The 13775-nt window shown below is 42.0% G+C and overlaps 1 protein-coding gene across 1 annotated transcript; it reads left to right on the top strand.

The window, feature by feature from the left end:
* Positions 1-492: 492 nt before the first annotated feature.
* On the top strand, positions 493-9813 carry LOC308485750 (methylsterol monooxygenase 1). The gene is made up of 6 exons (XM_081021777.1): positions 493-647; positions 3924-4222; positions 6270-6418; positions 6812-6938; positions 8158-8312; positions 9563-9813. The coding sequence occupies exons 2-6, from the start codon at positions 3968-3970 to the stop codon at positions 9768-9770; spliced, it is 894 nt and encodes a 297-aa protein (XP_080877903.1). The 5' UTR covers positions 493-647; positions 3924-3967; the 3' UTR covers positions 9771-9813.
* The last annotated feature ends 3962 nt before the right edge of the window (positions 9814-13775 follow it).

Below are 13775 nucleotides of genomic sequence, written 5' to 3'. Positions count from 1 at the left end.
ATTTATAATTGCTCCCTACCATAAGGTCCCAGGCTGGGTTACAGCAATGAAATGGGCAGTCAAAAAAAAGGAAAACGTGAAAGCGATTCCGCATGTACCATTAAAAAAATAATCTGAATTTTTCTCCAGCAAAAGGAAGGGGGAGTTGTATGAACCGAAAACAATACCAAACATTACTTTTGGGTTTATTTTGGAGTGCGAGGCAGGGGAGCTAAGCTGCATCGGAAAGCTGCCGTCCTATGCCCAGCTTTCCTTGGAAGTAAACCCCGTGAGCAGAGGCTGCGATCCTTCGATATTAGGAGAAGCAGGTGAGCGTGCAGCCGCCGTGCGGTTTGCATGGCTACCTTCCGCCCCGCGTCCCCTCCATCCACCCATCTCGCTCCTCTCCCTTCTCTTCGTCAGTGAACTGGCGCCTCGTCCCATTGGCCGGCCCACGAGATCTGACGATCTCACTCCATCCTTCCACCCAATGGGAGCCCGCCGAGACCTGCTCGGCGCACGCCTGACGGTCCCGACCAATCGCGGCAGCGGGGCGGCCTTTCCTTCCGCGGCCAAGGAAGGAGGCGTATTTGAGGACCCGGCGCGGAGGGAGTCTGGCCCTCGTCGCGGAGCGTCGGTGGGCAGAGCTGCTGCATCCCTCGGCGCAGGTAAGAGGATGGAGAGCCGAGGCGCCTTGGGGGGCGGGTTGTTTTAGGGGGTGCTCCTTTCATTGGTTGCATTTGGAGACCCCCCACCCGAAAAAGGCGACAAACGCAACCCCTTTACATTTTGTTTATGGACACCAAAATATTCATTTCTTGGCCGCTCAGGCTGTTATTTTGTGACTTTCCGTTTTATTTCTCTCCCCCCTCACCGACTTCTCTCTCAGAGACAAAAGCTGAAGTTAAGGGTTCGGGAGATGCGTTTTTATTTTTTATTAGTTCTTTTTATTAGTTGTTGTTATTAGTTGTGAGTTATAGGAGAAGGCATTTCTTTCTCCTGGTACCTGTTTTCGATTTTCGCTGTTTTGGTTTGCTTAGTGCTGCTGTTGTAAATAAAAAATTGCCCTTTTCCCTTATGGGGTATCCAAGAGCCCATATAGAGTCCTTACATAGGTTCCCTATTGGTAGGAGAAAATAACAGAGGCCAACCAGAGAATATTGAGAAGCAAAGCAGCTAGTAACCCTGATCTTTATTGATCTGTTGCAACAGGGTGCTCCCCTCACACGCAGGAAAGGAGGAGGATCCAGAAAAATGGCATGCAAGGCCTTATAAAGACTTTTGAAATTCCCATCCTGTAGATCAACACCACCCCCAGAAACATCTACATACATCACAGAAGGGGTGTAACCTAAGACCACCCCTCAGATACATCCCACCTACATCACAGAAATTTTAATATTGTTTTTCTCCTGTTGTTGTTTATCTCCTGTCTAGCAGGTTACTTGATTGGATTTCCTGGGTAGCGGGGTCAGTCTTTTGTAATGATAAATACTTAGTTCCTGGCCAGGTCACAGGCCCACACCCTAAGGTTTCATCATTTTGCATGCTTAAGTCTTGCTTCACAGAGCTAGGATGTATCTGCTTTCAGTCATAGTCTTGCATTGTACAGGAATCAGTACACAGGGCAACTAGGAAGACCAAGAGGAAGACCAGCCTGGCTCCCTCAGTCTGCCAGTAAAGGAATAACTGCCCCAGTGCTTGCTTTTCATACCTCCCCATTACTTTTCCCTATTGAGTTGTGCTGTTGGAAAGCAAACTTGCAGGCAGAGCTGTCTTATCTCTTTTAACTTGTAATAACAAAAAGGTAAAGGGCCCCTGGACAGTTAAGTCCAGTCAAAGGTGACTATGGGGTTGTGGCACTCATCTTGCTTCAGGCTGAGGGAACCGGCATTTGTCCACAGACAGCTTTTCTGGGTCATATGGCCAGCATAACAAAACTGCTTCTGGTGCAATGGAACACCGTGACAGAAACCAGAGCTCACAGAAATGCCGTTTACCTTCTTGCCACAGCAGTACCTATTTATTTACTTGACTGGCATGCTTTTGAACTGCTATGTTGGCAGAAGCTGGGACAGAGCAATGGGAGCTCACCCCATTGCAGGGACAGAGCAATGGGAGCTCACCCCATTGCAGGTATTCAAACCGCCGACCTTCCAATCGGCAAGCCCAAGAGGCTCAGTGGTTTAGACCACAACACCACCTGCTCCCTTTAACGTGTAATATGGGTAGAAGAATAGATTACTGATAGTGTTAGGAGGTTGAAATTTGCATAATTATAGCAGATAGATTGGGTAAGTTATTTGATACATTGCAATTCACTTTGAGTTTACTTTTTATGTTAAAAAAAAGTGTGCAATAAATAAATAATAGACCTCAATCATTTCAGATTTTAGTAACTTGCCAGTCTGGTCTGGTACCTGGCTGGACAAAGGGGGGGGGGTATAAACTTCCTCCAAATAGATTCACCTGAATATCAAGTGCATAACAAAGTAAGGCTTGAGGTACAGAAAGGCAGAGTAGCCATGATAAGGATTTCACTCCCCTGGTCAGGTACCTTAGCCTGCAGTCACTCAGTTTGATTGCCGAGGTGGGATTGGGATTCTGTTGTTGTGGCACTCTTAATGTTAGTTGATTTTCACACATATTGGGGATGGCTAGCCTCTGGCTCTCAAATGTTGCTGGACTACAACTCCTGTTATCTTTGACCATTGGCCACTCTGGAGGGTCAGGATTGTTCCATCTGGCAAGCCTAAATTCTTGCTCTGACTGAATAATTAGAAGAGCACAGCATTTAATTCTTCTTTATTAAGAGTTACTTTACTGCATCTGGTTAAGCAAACTTACACATATACATTTGAAAGCATGTATGTGAATGCTTGAGGGATGCGGGTGGCGCTGTGGGTTAAACCACAGAGCCTAGGACTTGCCAATCAGAAGGTCGGTGGTTCGAATCCGCATGACGGGGTGAGCTCCCGTTGCTCGGTCCCTGCTCCTGCTAACCTAACAGTTTGAAAGCATGTCAAAGTGCAAGTAGATAAATAGGTATTGCTCCAGCGGGAAGGTAAACGGCATTTCCATGCGCTGCTCTGGTTTGCCAGAAGCGGCTTAGTCATGCTGGGCACATGACCCGGAAGCATATAATTTGATCTTATACCTCCAATATTGAATGCTTGTAAAAACCTTGTTCAATCTGACGCATTAGCAATGCCACATAGGTAAGAATTGGTTTGGACTGAAATCGGTATGTAAACATTGGCACCTGTCCTTTGTTCATATCAGGAAGGGAAAGATGATACAGTGGTACCTTGTGTTATGTACTTAATCCATTCCAGAGGTCTGTTTGTAACCCAAAACCGCTCGTAGCATGAGGCACACTTTCCCTAATGGCACCTCCTGCTGCTGCCACGTCGCCAGAGTGCGACTTCCGCTTGCGTCCAGGGGCAAGGGTCGCACAAGGGAGATCTACTTCTGGGTTAGTGGAGCGCGTAACCCGCAACATTCGTAAGGGGGACGGTATGTAACATGAGGTACCACTGTAATTGTTTTTGTAGTTAATCCTTGGATGCTCTCTCGAGGTAAATCCTAGTAGTTTCATGCAGGGCTTTCAATTTACTTTTTATTATGTAACAGATAAGTAGCATGATCGATCAATTTATGGCCAAGGCATCCTAATTAAGCAGCAGCACATTTCCTTCTTGTCAGGCGGTAGAGGAGATTCTGTCAATGTATACAGCGCAAGCAGGTATGAGTTAATCTCTTCTCCTACCAGACAAGGACAAAGGGCAAGCAGCAACATCTGTTTAACTCTGTTGTCTAGTATGGAAATGGATAGATCTTGTCCCCTACTATTTTTATGCAAGTCAACAGCTGCACACTGTGTTGCTGGCCGATGTCATTTTCGTTATGGTGTCTTTATCACGATGTCTATTTACTGTTCCTAGAATCCTGCAGAGAAGCTACAGGTGTGATGTTCCAGAACTGAACGATGGCAACTAACAACAGTGTTGGCATACTGAATTCTGCCTACCTGGCTGTAGAATATATAGACTCTTTCTTGCCTGAGAATCCGCTACAACAGCCATTTAAAAATGCTTGGACATATATGCTGAATAACTACACCAAATACCAGATTGCAACCTGGGGATCACTTCTCATGCATGAACTTTCCTACTTTTTAATATGTTTGCCTGGATTTATCTTTCAGTTTATACCTTACATGCAAAAGTATAAAATACAACAGGTAAGATGGAGTGCTGTCTAGTATGAAAAATTCCAGCTCTGGTGTCATACATGGCTCCAACAAGTGACATAACTTTGGAGCTCCCCAGATCATGAGTTCACTTCCCATATTCTGCCAGCTTGCGACTGGTGACATTTTTGTGAGCAGCCTCTTTCAGAGGATAGAAAAAAAACGATCTTATGCTTTACTCTGCTTTTATAACAAACATGGAACAATTTACACTTATTTATGCGCTTGTATAATTATTATGCATATTTTGGTTAATTTCTTATATAAATATTTAGTTTAGCTATCAGTGAGTACGTATTGCTGACTTCCAATCTGAATTCTGGGTGGTACTGTTGAAAAGCACGAGGCAAAGGGCCTTTGACAGTCTGGCCTCTAACTTGCAGGCTTTCAAGTAAATAGGGTTTTTTGTGTATGTTTTGATATGTTATTGTAGAAAGTGGAACATCTGAACAAGTTTGCCAACAGTATTATTTGCTAGATGTTTACTGTTATCCTGCACACTACCCCAAAGGACAAGAGGTAATGTTAAAGATGTATTTAAGCTGGAACGCTACACGGACTTACCTGTGAGTAAGCCACAGTGACAGTTGCTCAGATGTGATTGTCACTGTGGCTTACTCACAGATTAGTTGGTGTAGGATTCTATCTTAAGCAATGCATAGGATTGCATTGTTCAGCTAGTAAATGAAAAAAGGAGATAACATTGTACAGTTGCTAGTTTCCCCCACAGAAGCTGTAGAGTGGCTAAAACACAGGTGGGAAGCAGTGGTCCCCCAAACTGTCCTGTCATCTCTGACCATTGGCAATGCTGGCAGGGGCTGATGGGAGTTGGGGCAGTCTGCAAAGCTTCAGGCTATCCATCACTAAGCTAGAACATGGCCCCTGTATATAGCATCAGTCGTGGGCACTCTTGTTTTTAATAGTAACCGTGTGTGAAATTCGCTTGAGTGACATACACCCTGATACCTGAATGGTATATATGTAATAACATAAAGCTTGGAGTATTGCAATACACTGGTACCTCAGGTTAAGTACTTAATTTGTTCCGGAAGTCCGTTCTTAACCTGAAACTGTTCTTAACCTGAAGCACCACTTTAGCTAATGGGGCCTCCTGCTGCTGCCGCGCTGCCGGAGCACGATTTCTGTTCTTATCCTGAAGCAAAGTTCTTAACCCAAGGTACTATTTCTGGGTTAGCAGAGTCTGTAACCTGAAGCGTCTGTAACCCAAGGTACCACAGTATTGAATTATAAGTCAGTGAAATTTGTATCGTATAGAATTCTGGTGCCTTCTCAATCCAGTTTCTACTAAAAAGGTAGATAGATCATAGTATCCTGCTTCCTAATGCGATCCAGAGCCCAGAAGTCTGTTATAAAACCATGATTACTTTACTGTGCTGATTTCTTGCAGCCTTCTTGAAACAATGTACAGGCTCCAAACTAATTCAGGGGTGGGGAAACCTGTGGCCCTTCAGATATGTGAGCTCCGCTCATTCCTGACCATGGGCTATGCCGGCTGGGGCTGACAGAATCTGGAGTTCAACAGGTTACTCATCCCTGCTCTGATGCCATAGATGCTGTGATCTATGCATACCATAACTGTTTCCTTTTGACATGAAAATAGCATTTGTAATCTTGATTCATTAACAATAAATTCAGACCAAATGGCAGTACTGTTCCCGGGCTGAAAGACAACAATCTGAGCATTCTAACACTACTGTAATATTTATCTCTCGCCTTACCCCAAGTACACCTGGAGTAGGATGATAATTGACAGGGAATCAACATTGAAATGTATATCTGATATTAAAGGAAACATTGATCATCGCAGGCAGCAGTGTTGCTGCATTTTGGGGCAATATCAGTTGAAACAGTGTCAAATAAGACAAAGCTGATATTCCGTTACCTTTAATTTAGGTATTCTTCTATTATAGTATGAAGTACTATTAATTTAGTACTTATTCCCATGTATCACATCTTCAGTAATATCACTGGAATATTCTACTTCTATTTATAAAATACTTTTATTTCTTGTTTACAGGATAAGCCAGAAACCTGGGAAAGACAATGGAAGTGTTTCAAGGCACTTATGTTCAATCACTTTTTTATTCAGTTTCCTCTGATACTTGGTACCTATTACTTCACAGAATATTTTAATATTCCTTATGACTGGGAAAGCATGCCAAGATGGTAAGTAGATGGGTTTTATTTAAACAGCTCTGTGCAGTTAAGTACTTCAATAAATGCAGTGTTTCTCAAATCCTGTTATGATCAAGCACTGCACTTCAGCATATGGAAGATTTCTAAAAGTTCTGCACAGAACAATAATAATAAGTTTCTAGTAGTCAGTAATTTTCAAGCTGAACTTTCCCTATAAAGCGTTCTTATCATTACAAATTACAACTGATTTGCAAGAAAGAAAGATGTTAATGGATTAAGTAAATTTTATGTGAAATTAGTTTTAGAAAACTGCTACAATGATTTGTAAAAAGCAAAAATTGGGTTGGGAAACAAGGTGTCCTAATCTATTGTACTTGTCTTAACAAATGCTTCTCTTTCCCTACCTCCCCCCCCCCCCCCCAGGTATGTGCTACTTTCTCAATGTTTTGGATGTGCTGTGATTGAGGATGCCTGGCATTATTTTCTGCATAGGCTGTTGCATCACAAGAGAATATATAAGCACATCCACAAAGTGCATCATGAGTTTGTGGTATGTATTGCCTTAAATTCTTGGTGAACGTTACCTAGTTAATGCTGTAATGCTGTGAGCATATAAAAGCACTAGGCATACATTAGCTATTCTTTTTGTAAAAAGGGAGAAGAGAAAACAGCACGCTTAGCAAACTGTTTTCATCAAGAGTTTAATATTGCTGTAGTTGGACAGACTTCGAAACTGATCGCTCAAAATAGTTCGCCATTTTAAATGCTGTGCTCTGAATATGTCTAACTTCTTATCCACCAATGACTGGCTATAAAATACAAAAATCCCTTCAGCTGGTTTTCCCTACAAATGATCTCTGTCTGTTATTCTGATAATGATTATGTAGGTTAGGAACATAACCCACTTTGACCTAGTATATTTGTAGTGAAGTCTAACCGGCACAATTCTCCAGTCTCCTGACTTACGTAGGTCCTATTAAACAGAGAGACCAGTGACTGAACTTTAGTCCTTCTGCATCACTGTGCTGTACAACTGAGCTAAAGCCCACCTGTAAGGTTTCAACCTAGATTGGTTGATTTCCCTAACAACCACCCTCCAATTGCTTTTTTGAATAGCTAGCTTCTATTACTGAAATAACACTCATTAGGGAGCATAGGCTAAAGACTCAGAAAAACCTCTTCTGAGGTTTGAAGGTGAGGAAAGCATCACTGTAAAGTTTTCATATAAGCTATGATTTGCTTCCATTCTGAATATTTTACAGGGGGTTCTTACTCTGTCGTCTGAAGTAATCATGGTTCTATGCTACCAGCTGAAATTATAGTGTTCCAGGGGCAGTCCAGAATTTGTAGTCATAAAGAGTTGGAGTAGAGCTAAACACAGTTCACTCATTCCTCTGTTACCTGTATGTAACATTAAAACCAGGATCTGAGTGCGAGAGGGGGAGAACTCTGCTAGAACAACCTGGCCATGCAGGAAGTACTGTTGTATCTCGGGTTACAAACACTTCAGGTTACAGACTCTGCTAACCCGGAAGTAGTACCTCGGGTTAAAAACTATACCTCAGGATGCGAACAGAAACTGTGCGGCAGCGGCAGGAGGCCTCATTAGTTAAAGTGGTACCTCAGGTTAAGAACGGTTTCAGATTAAGAACGGACCTCCGGAACAAATTTAGTTCGTAACCCACTGTATACATTTCAGATTAGCCGTAAAGTATATTTATGTCTTTGCATACAAAAGAGCATTTTTCCCCCTCTTCCTCCTTTCATAGGCTCCGTTTGGAATGCAAGCTGAATATGCACACCCTCTGGAAACCCTTATCCTTGGAGCTGGGTTTTTCATTGGAATAATGGTGTTTTGCAATCACTTGATTCTTCTGTGGGCATGGGTGATCTGTCGCTTGCTGGAGACCATTGACGTCCACAGGTAATCTACTTTCGCTGTTCAGTCTGGTCATATTCATCAGAAATATAGAGGGTTGTATTCAACAACGTGTTACTTGGGGTATTAGACCTAAATTAGTCATCTAGGTGTACTCTAAGTCACACTTCGTTGAATACCACCCAAAGTCACCAGGTAAAATCTATTCAAATGACTTAAAAAAAAAAAAAAAATCTATTAACTATTCAGGATTTCCTCTAAATGTCCTAGAAGTGCATGTATTTAAGACTGAAATCCTGTGTATACCTACCTTAGAGTAAGTTTCAATGACTTTAGTAGAGCTTGCATAAACATTCAGAGGATTCTACTGCACATGATTCTTTAGATGACAAGCTTACAAACTAATTTGATACTCTTTGAGCAAGTAGAGTCATCTTAAGTTCCACATAAAAGCTGCTCTATTAAGTATGATTAAGATGTAACTAGAAATGATAAGATACAACTGGAAACTATGCTACCTAAATGAGCCCCAGGCTCACATGCTCCCTCCTCCCCTCTATTTTCACATGTCAAAGATAGATACAGAGTGGCTGGGGCAACCCAGCCAGATGGGCAGGCTATAAATGAATGAATGAATGAATTTATTTATGTATTTATTTATTTATTACAGATAGAAAGCTTTTTAATGTTAAGCTAACTAGAATTCCTTGTGATGTCTGAACAAGTGAAACAAATTATGGTTAGAGAGAACATTTAGCCATAATTTTTAGTTGATGGGAACAACATTTGGAGAGCCATAGGTTGGCCACCCTTGATTCATTGAATATTTTCCCAGCAAAATCTAGCTATGAATCCAGACTGTGTGTGTGTGAGGGGGAGAGAGAGAGAGAGAGACCACATTATTCAACTATTTCATTCCTCTGTTTGGCATAGTGTTGTAGACACTTTGTGCTGAGATATTTACATGACCTCCTTGCAGGGACTATATATAAAGCATGTATCATCAGTACAGAAGTAAGAAACACATTTTAAATACCACATGACGGATGTTACTTCTACAGCTTCAGAAGTATGTTATCCAGTTGCATAGTCCAGGAACTTCAGGGGTTTTACCACCAAGTTAACATGGAAACTGGTAAATGTCTATGGTTGTAGTCCTATACCCACTTACAAGAGAGTAAGCCCCATTAAACTCAGTGGGACTTGCTTCTGATTTTAGCAATGCTTCACTTGAATGGAAATGCGAGCAATGTCTTCCGTATCTGTATTGTAAATTCTCCTCTCTCTCTCCTTAGCGGCTACGACATTCCTCTGAATCCATTGCATTTGGTGCCTTTCTATGCTGGGGCTCGATTCCATGACTTCCACCATATGAACTTCATTGGCAACTATGCCTCAACCTTCACGTGGTGGGATAAACTGTTTGGTACCGACTCGCAGTACAATTCTTACAGAGAGAAATTGGAGAAACAAGAGTGCATGGTGGAAAAGAAGACCAAATAAATTTCCCAGCAGAAATATAAGGAGGAGAACTTGACAAATGCACATACCGTATTTTTTGCACCATAACACTCACTTTTTTCCTCCTAAAAAGTAAGGGGAAATGTCTGTGCGTGTTATGGAGGGAATGCCTACGGGTGGCATGCCTACAGATTTTCCTCCTCTAAAAACTACATGCGTGTTATGGTCGAGTGCGTGTTATAGAGCGAAAAATACGGTAACTACCATGAACTTTTGGTTAAGCCTGGAAGATTTAACACCCGCTGCAAATTCAAAGCTATATGATGCTTTTAACTGGAGCCCAAGAACAAGCCTGCTGGGCCCTAGCTGTGTGCTAGAGGAAACGGCCCTATCTTCCTAAAATGAATGCATTTTCTATTTTATATGTAAGTGAAGCATATATATTTAAGTAAAGGTTAAAGATGAAGGCCACAAATTTGAACGTTTGTAAAGAACAATGTATCCATTTAGAATTCAAAGTTTGTAAAAGAATAAAGTTTCCATTAGAGTTGGATAGAACTGTTTGTAAAGTACTTGGATATATGAAGTTAAGTTTCTTCTGAAGCATACCCATAAAAACTGGTTTAATGAGCTGCTGAGTAGAACTTCCTTGGGAGGAAAAATACCGGAAGACACATGTTAATAGTTGTTTCCTTTAAAAAACCTTTCTTAGTCTGGTGTAAGAAAAATTTTAGATTTGAGAGAGGAAGCTTTTTTTCTCCCCTTCTTAATCTGCTGGGATGAGCCTTTCTATTCTCTTTTACTAAATTAACTGTGTCAATGTAGTTAATGTTCATAAATAAATATTTGCAAACTACTGAATGATTGCTATATTTTGCACTTGTCGTTGGCAAAAAAAAAAAAATTGTAAAGGTAGTCTGACATTTTCATGTTTACCATGCAACAAATAAATAGATATATATATATTGGAATTTGAGCTATGTTTTCCTGTTCCTTTATAACATTCAGAAAATGAGGGTGTTGACCATAACTAGTGTCTGAGAATATACATCAGGGATGAGAAACCTTAGGCCTGGGGATCAAATGTGCCACTGCAGACCTCTTCATTTGGCCCCCTGGGCCCTCTCCACTCCCCTGGCCAATACCCTTCACAGACCCTGCTCTGTACCCTCTTGAAGGGCTTTTGCCTGCCTGGATTGTGTTCTGGAACTGTCATAATGTTGTTTGCTTGTCTGAATGGAGGCTGGAGTGGGAGGGTATAAGCTTCTGACTTTGGTGCGGGTGGTATCCTGCTGTACAGAGGTAAGACACCCGTTTCTCCGCCCACCCATGAGCATGTTATTGCTTGAAGGTGGTCAATGAGCGAATGCAGCTCTTGTTTGACCACATGTCAGGTTTGTATGCAGGAGAGAGGTAAAAAACTACACAGGCATTTATTCAAACATCTTTGCTTTCCACTCTGCTGTTTCTAGAATTTTATTCTTCGGGGGAGAAAAAGTTTGCATGACAGTATTTCAGAAACAATCCTATATTCTCCGCTGCTCTTCTACTTTTTTGTATTAATAAAAGTAATAGATTTGTTTCCAGTTATTGTTCTCCATTATATTCATTATTTGTAATCAAAATCAATTTGCCTTACCGTACAACCTCCAGGTTTGGAAGTGACTCCTAACACTTAGTTTATTGCCCAAATTCCTTTAAACCTATGAAGTCTTTCTCGTGAACATTTGTGTTTACTAAACTTCATATGTTTACTGTATCTACCCTGTCTTATTTGTCTCAGTTTTCAAACAAGTCTCAATACTAGATGTGTATTTGAACAAAGAACAAATTCACATTTGCATGTTCTGTGTTTTTTCTTCTCTGTGCTTGGTTTGGGGATTTCCTTGGTCTGTTATACTTCACTCTGACCAGAAGATGGTGCATAATACTTCTTGGCATCATTATGTGTGTTCTAGTCCGTCCCCCCCCCCCCCCCGATTTTCAGTATTTTCCCCTCTGCAGTATTGTTCAATCGATCAAGCACCTTAGTGACATCTTTCACATTCACACAAAGTGCCTAATTCTTCTATTGCAGAGAGAACTACTTCCCTTCAAAACAAATTATTTGATGATTTGTGCTCGTAATGCTCTCTGGCCACTCACACACAAATCTGTTTTCAGTCATGTTTGTGCCTGCAAACGTTTTGGAGGCAGTCACACCATTTCATTTCCAGTTAGTGCATAGCCCATAACTTTCTGCTGAAATCCTGTAACTTTTTACGGCACAAATGTTCTTGCTTATCTTTCTGCCCAATGCACAAATATAAGTGGTACATAGACAAGGCAAAGGTTAAATGCCCTGAGGGTGAGTTGCAAGGTTAAGTGCAAGCAGAGACATTGATCCAAGAAGCTTCCCAGCCATTACCTCTTCCTTCTGAAGACTGGTGCAGGCACAAATCTCAGTGTGGTGAATAACAGGCATTTCTGCTCTGGGCAAGCAAAGGGCACTGCTATGCAGTGGGCTGGGTCTGTGAGGTTCATTTATGTCAATGCTGGCATCTCCATGTCCTTGAGGACACAGTTGCTGGTTCACGTCTCCAACTTCCTCTCAGGTGCCTCTGCTGGAGGGAGGCTCCTTCCTGTCAGGAGGGGCTGAGAGTGATGACAGCAGCCGTTTAGGAGACGCCTGAGTAGAGGCGTCTGACATCACAAGGTGGGACATCTCTCTGACAGCCTGCTTGTACCTTCTCCAGGATCCAGCTCCTGACTTTTTTAATCACAAGCCAGCTCCACCAGCTCTGACCTTTCTTGAGGCCCCGATTTTGCCTCCTCCATCCTGCTCAGGCACTTCCCTGGGTCACCCAGCTCTGACTGCCTGATTCATTCCCCCACTTCTTTGGGATCTGCCAGTCCCCTCCATGGCATACCCATGGGGCTTGTGAAAGCCCTGGTGACATGAGGAAGCAATGTGGGGTAAACCGCCTGGGGAAACCTAGCCAGATGGGTGGGGGTATAAATAATAAAATTATTTTTAATCAGTGCTTTTTTTTAAGGGGGTACTTTCAGTACCAGTATCTCCTTTTTTGTTGTTAAAAAGTGTGGCACTTACTGTAACTTCATGGTGAGTCCCGGCGCCTATTTTTCTAGAAAAAAGCACTTATTATTAATTCATTATATTATTATTGACCTGTGGTGCTGCTGGGGCTTCAAGTCACACGTGAATTTGAACTAATAAGCCGGTTCTTTGGCGACAGGTTTCCAGCCTGAATGTACTTGGGTGGGCTAGTAAGAGCTAAAAAGAAATCAATAAAGACTCCTCCTCCCACCTTCTCTCCAAAAAGAGAAATGTGCTCACACACATGCCAAAGAGATCCTAGGAGAGATTGGCTCAAATAAATAGGAATTCAGTTCCATTCCTTTCCTTTTCAGTTCAGTGTGCGTGTGTGTTTTTATAGAAACCGCATTGTTGTTGCATAGGATGCCATGGGAATATGATTAGCTTGTATATTCTGGCACACAATATGCTATTCTAGTGATTCCCCAACCCCTCTCCCTTCTTAGGTTCTGGGGTGCATGACGAATATTTACATCTTCTGGAGCTGGGTTTTTAACTACAACCACAGTCACTCATAATCATGTTAAGCACAGGAAATGCCATGAGTGGTGCAGAATCCTCTTTTTTGCTTGATAGCAATTACTTCATCGTACTTGGAAACATACGGCTACCAAGCAGTATCTGGAAATATATTTGACACTCAAACAATTTTAAAAAAGAAATGCAAATATGCATTTTGGTCATTCCTTCTAGGCTGCAGGAAACCCATCAACCAAAACCGATGGGGTTCATCTGGTCCCCTCACTCCATTTTTTTGGGCGTGGATTCTCTGTAATTGTACATGTTTTTCATGAACCTCCGGCCGTTGCGGGGGGGGGGAGTGTTTGTTATGTGTTTGACTGATTCTGCTGAATATTTACTACACCCCCTGCACACACTTTATCTGAGCCACATTAAACACTGTGGGAATTACTTTCGAATAAATGTGCACTGTTCATTTATCTTTCTGC

This window comes from Podarcis pityusensis (assembly GCF_964106645.2).
Source record: "Podarcis pityusensis genome assembly, chromosome: 9".
In the NCBI taxonomy this organism is placed as follows: Eukaryota; Metazoa; Chordata; class Lepidosauria; order Squamata; family Lacertidae; genus Podarcis; species Podarcis pityusensis.
This window is presented reverse-complemented; position numbering and strand designations above follow the sequence as displayed.

What these genes read in the sequence shown, in the direction of transcription:
- LOC308485750 (XM_081021777.1), top strand. Translation starts at nt 3,968, where the DNA reads ATGGCAACTAACAACAGTGTTGGCATACTGAATTCTGCCTACCTGGCT. An exon ending in AAAAGTATAAAATACAACAG is followed by an intron (nt 4,223 to 6,269) that starts GTAAGATGGAGT and finishes TCTTGTTTACAG; the next exon opens with GATAAGCCAGAAACCTGGGA. An exon ending in TGGGAAAGCATGCCAAGATG is followed by an intron (nt 6,419 to 6,811) that starts GTAAGTAGATGG and finishes CCCCCCCCCCAG; the next exon opens with GTATGTGCTACTTTCTCAAT.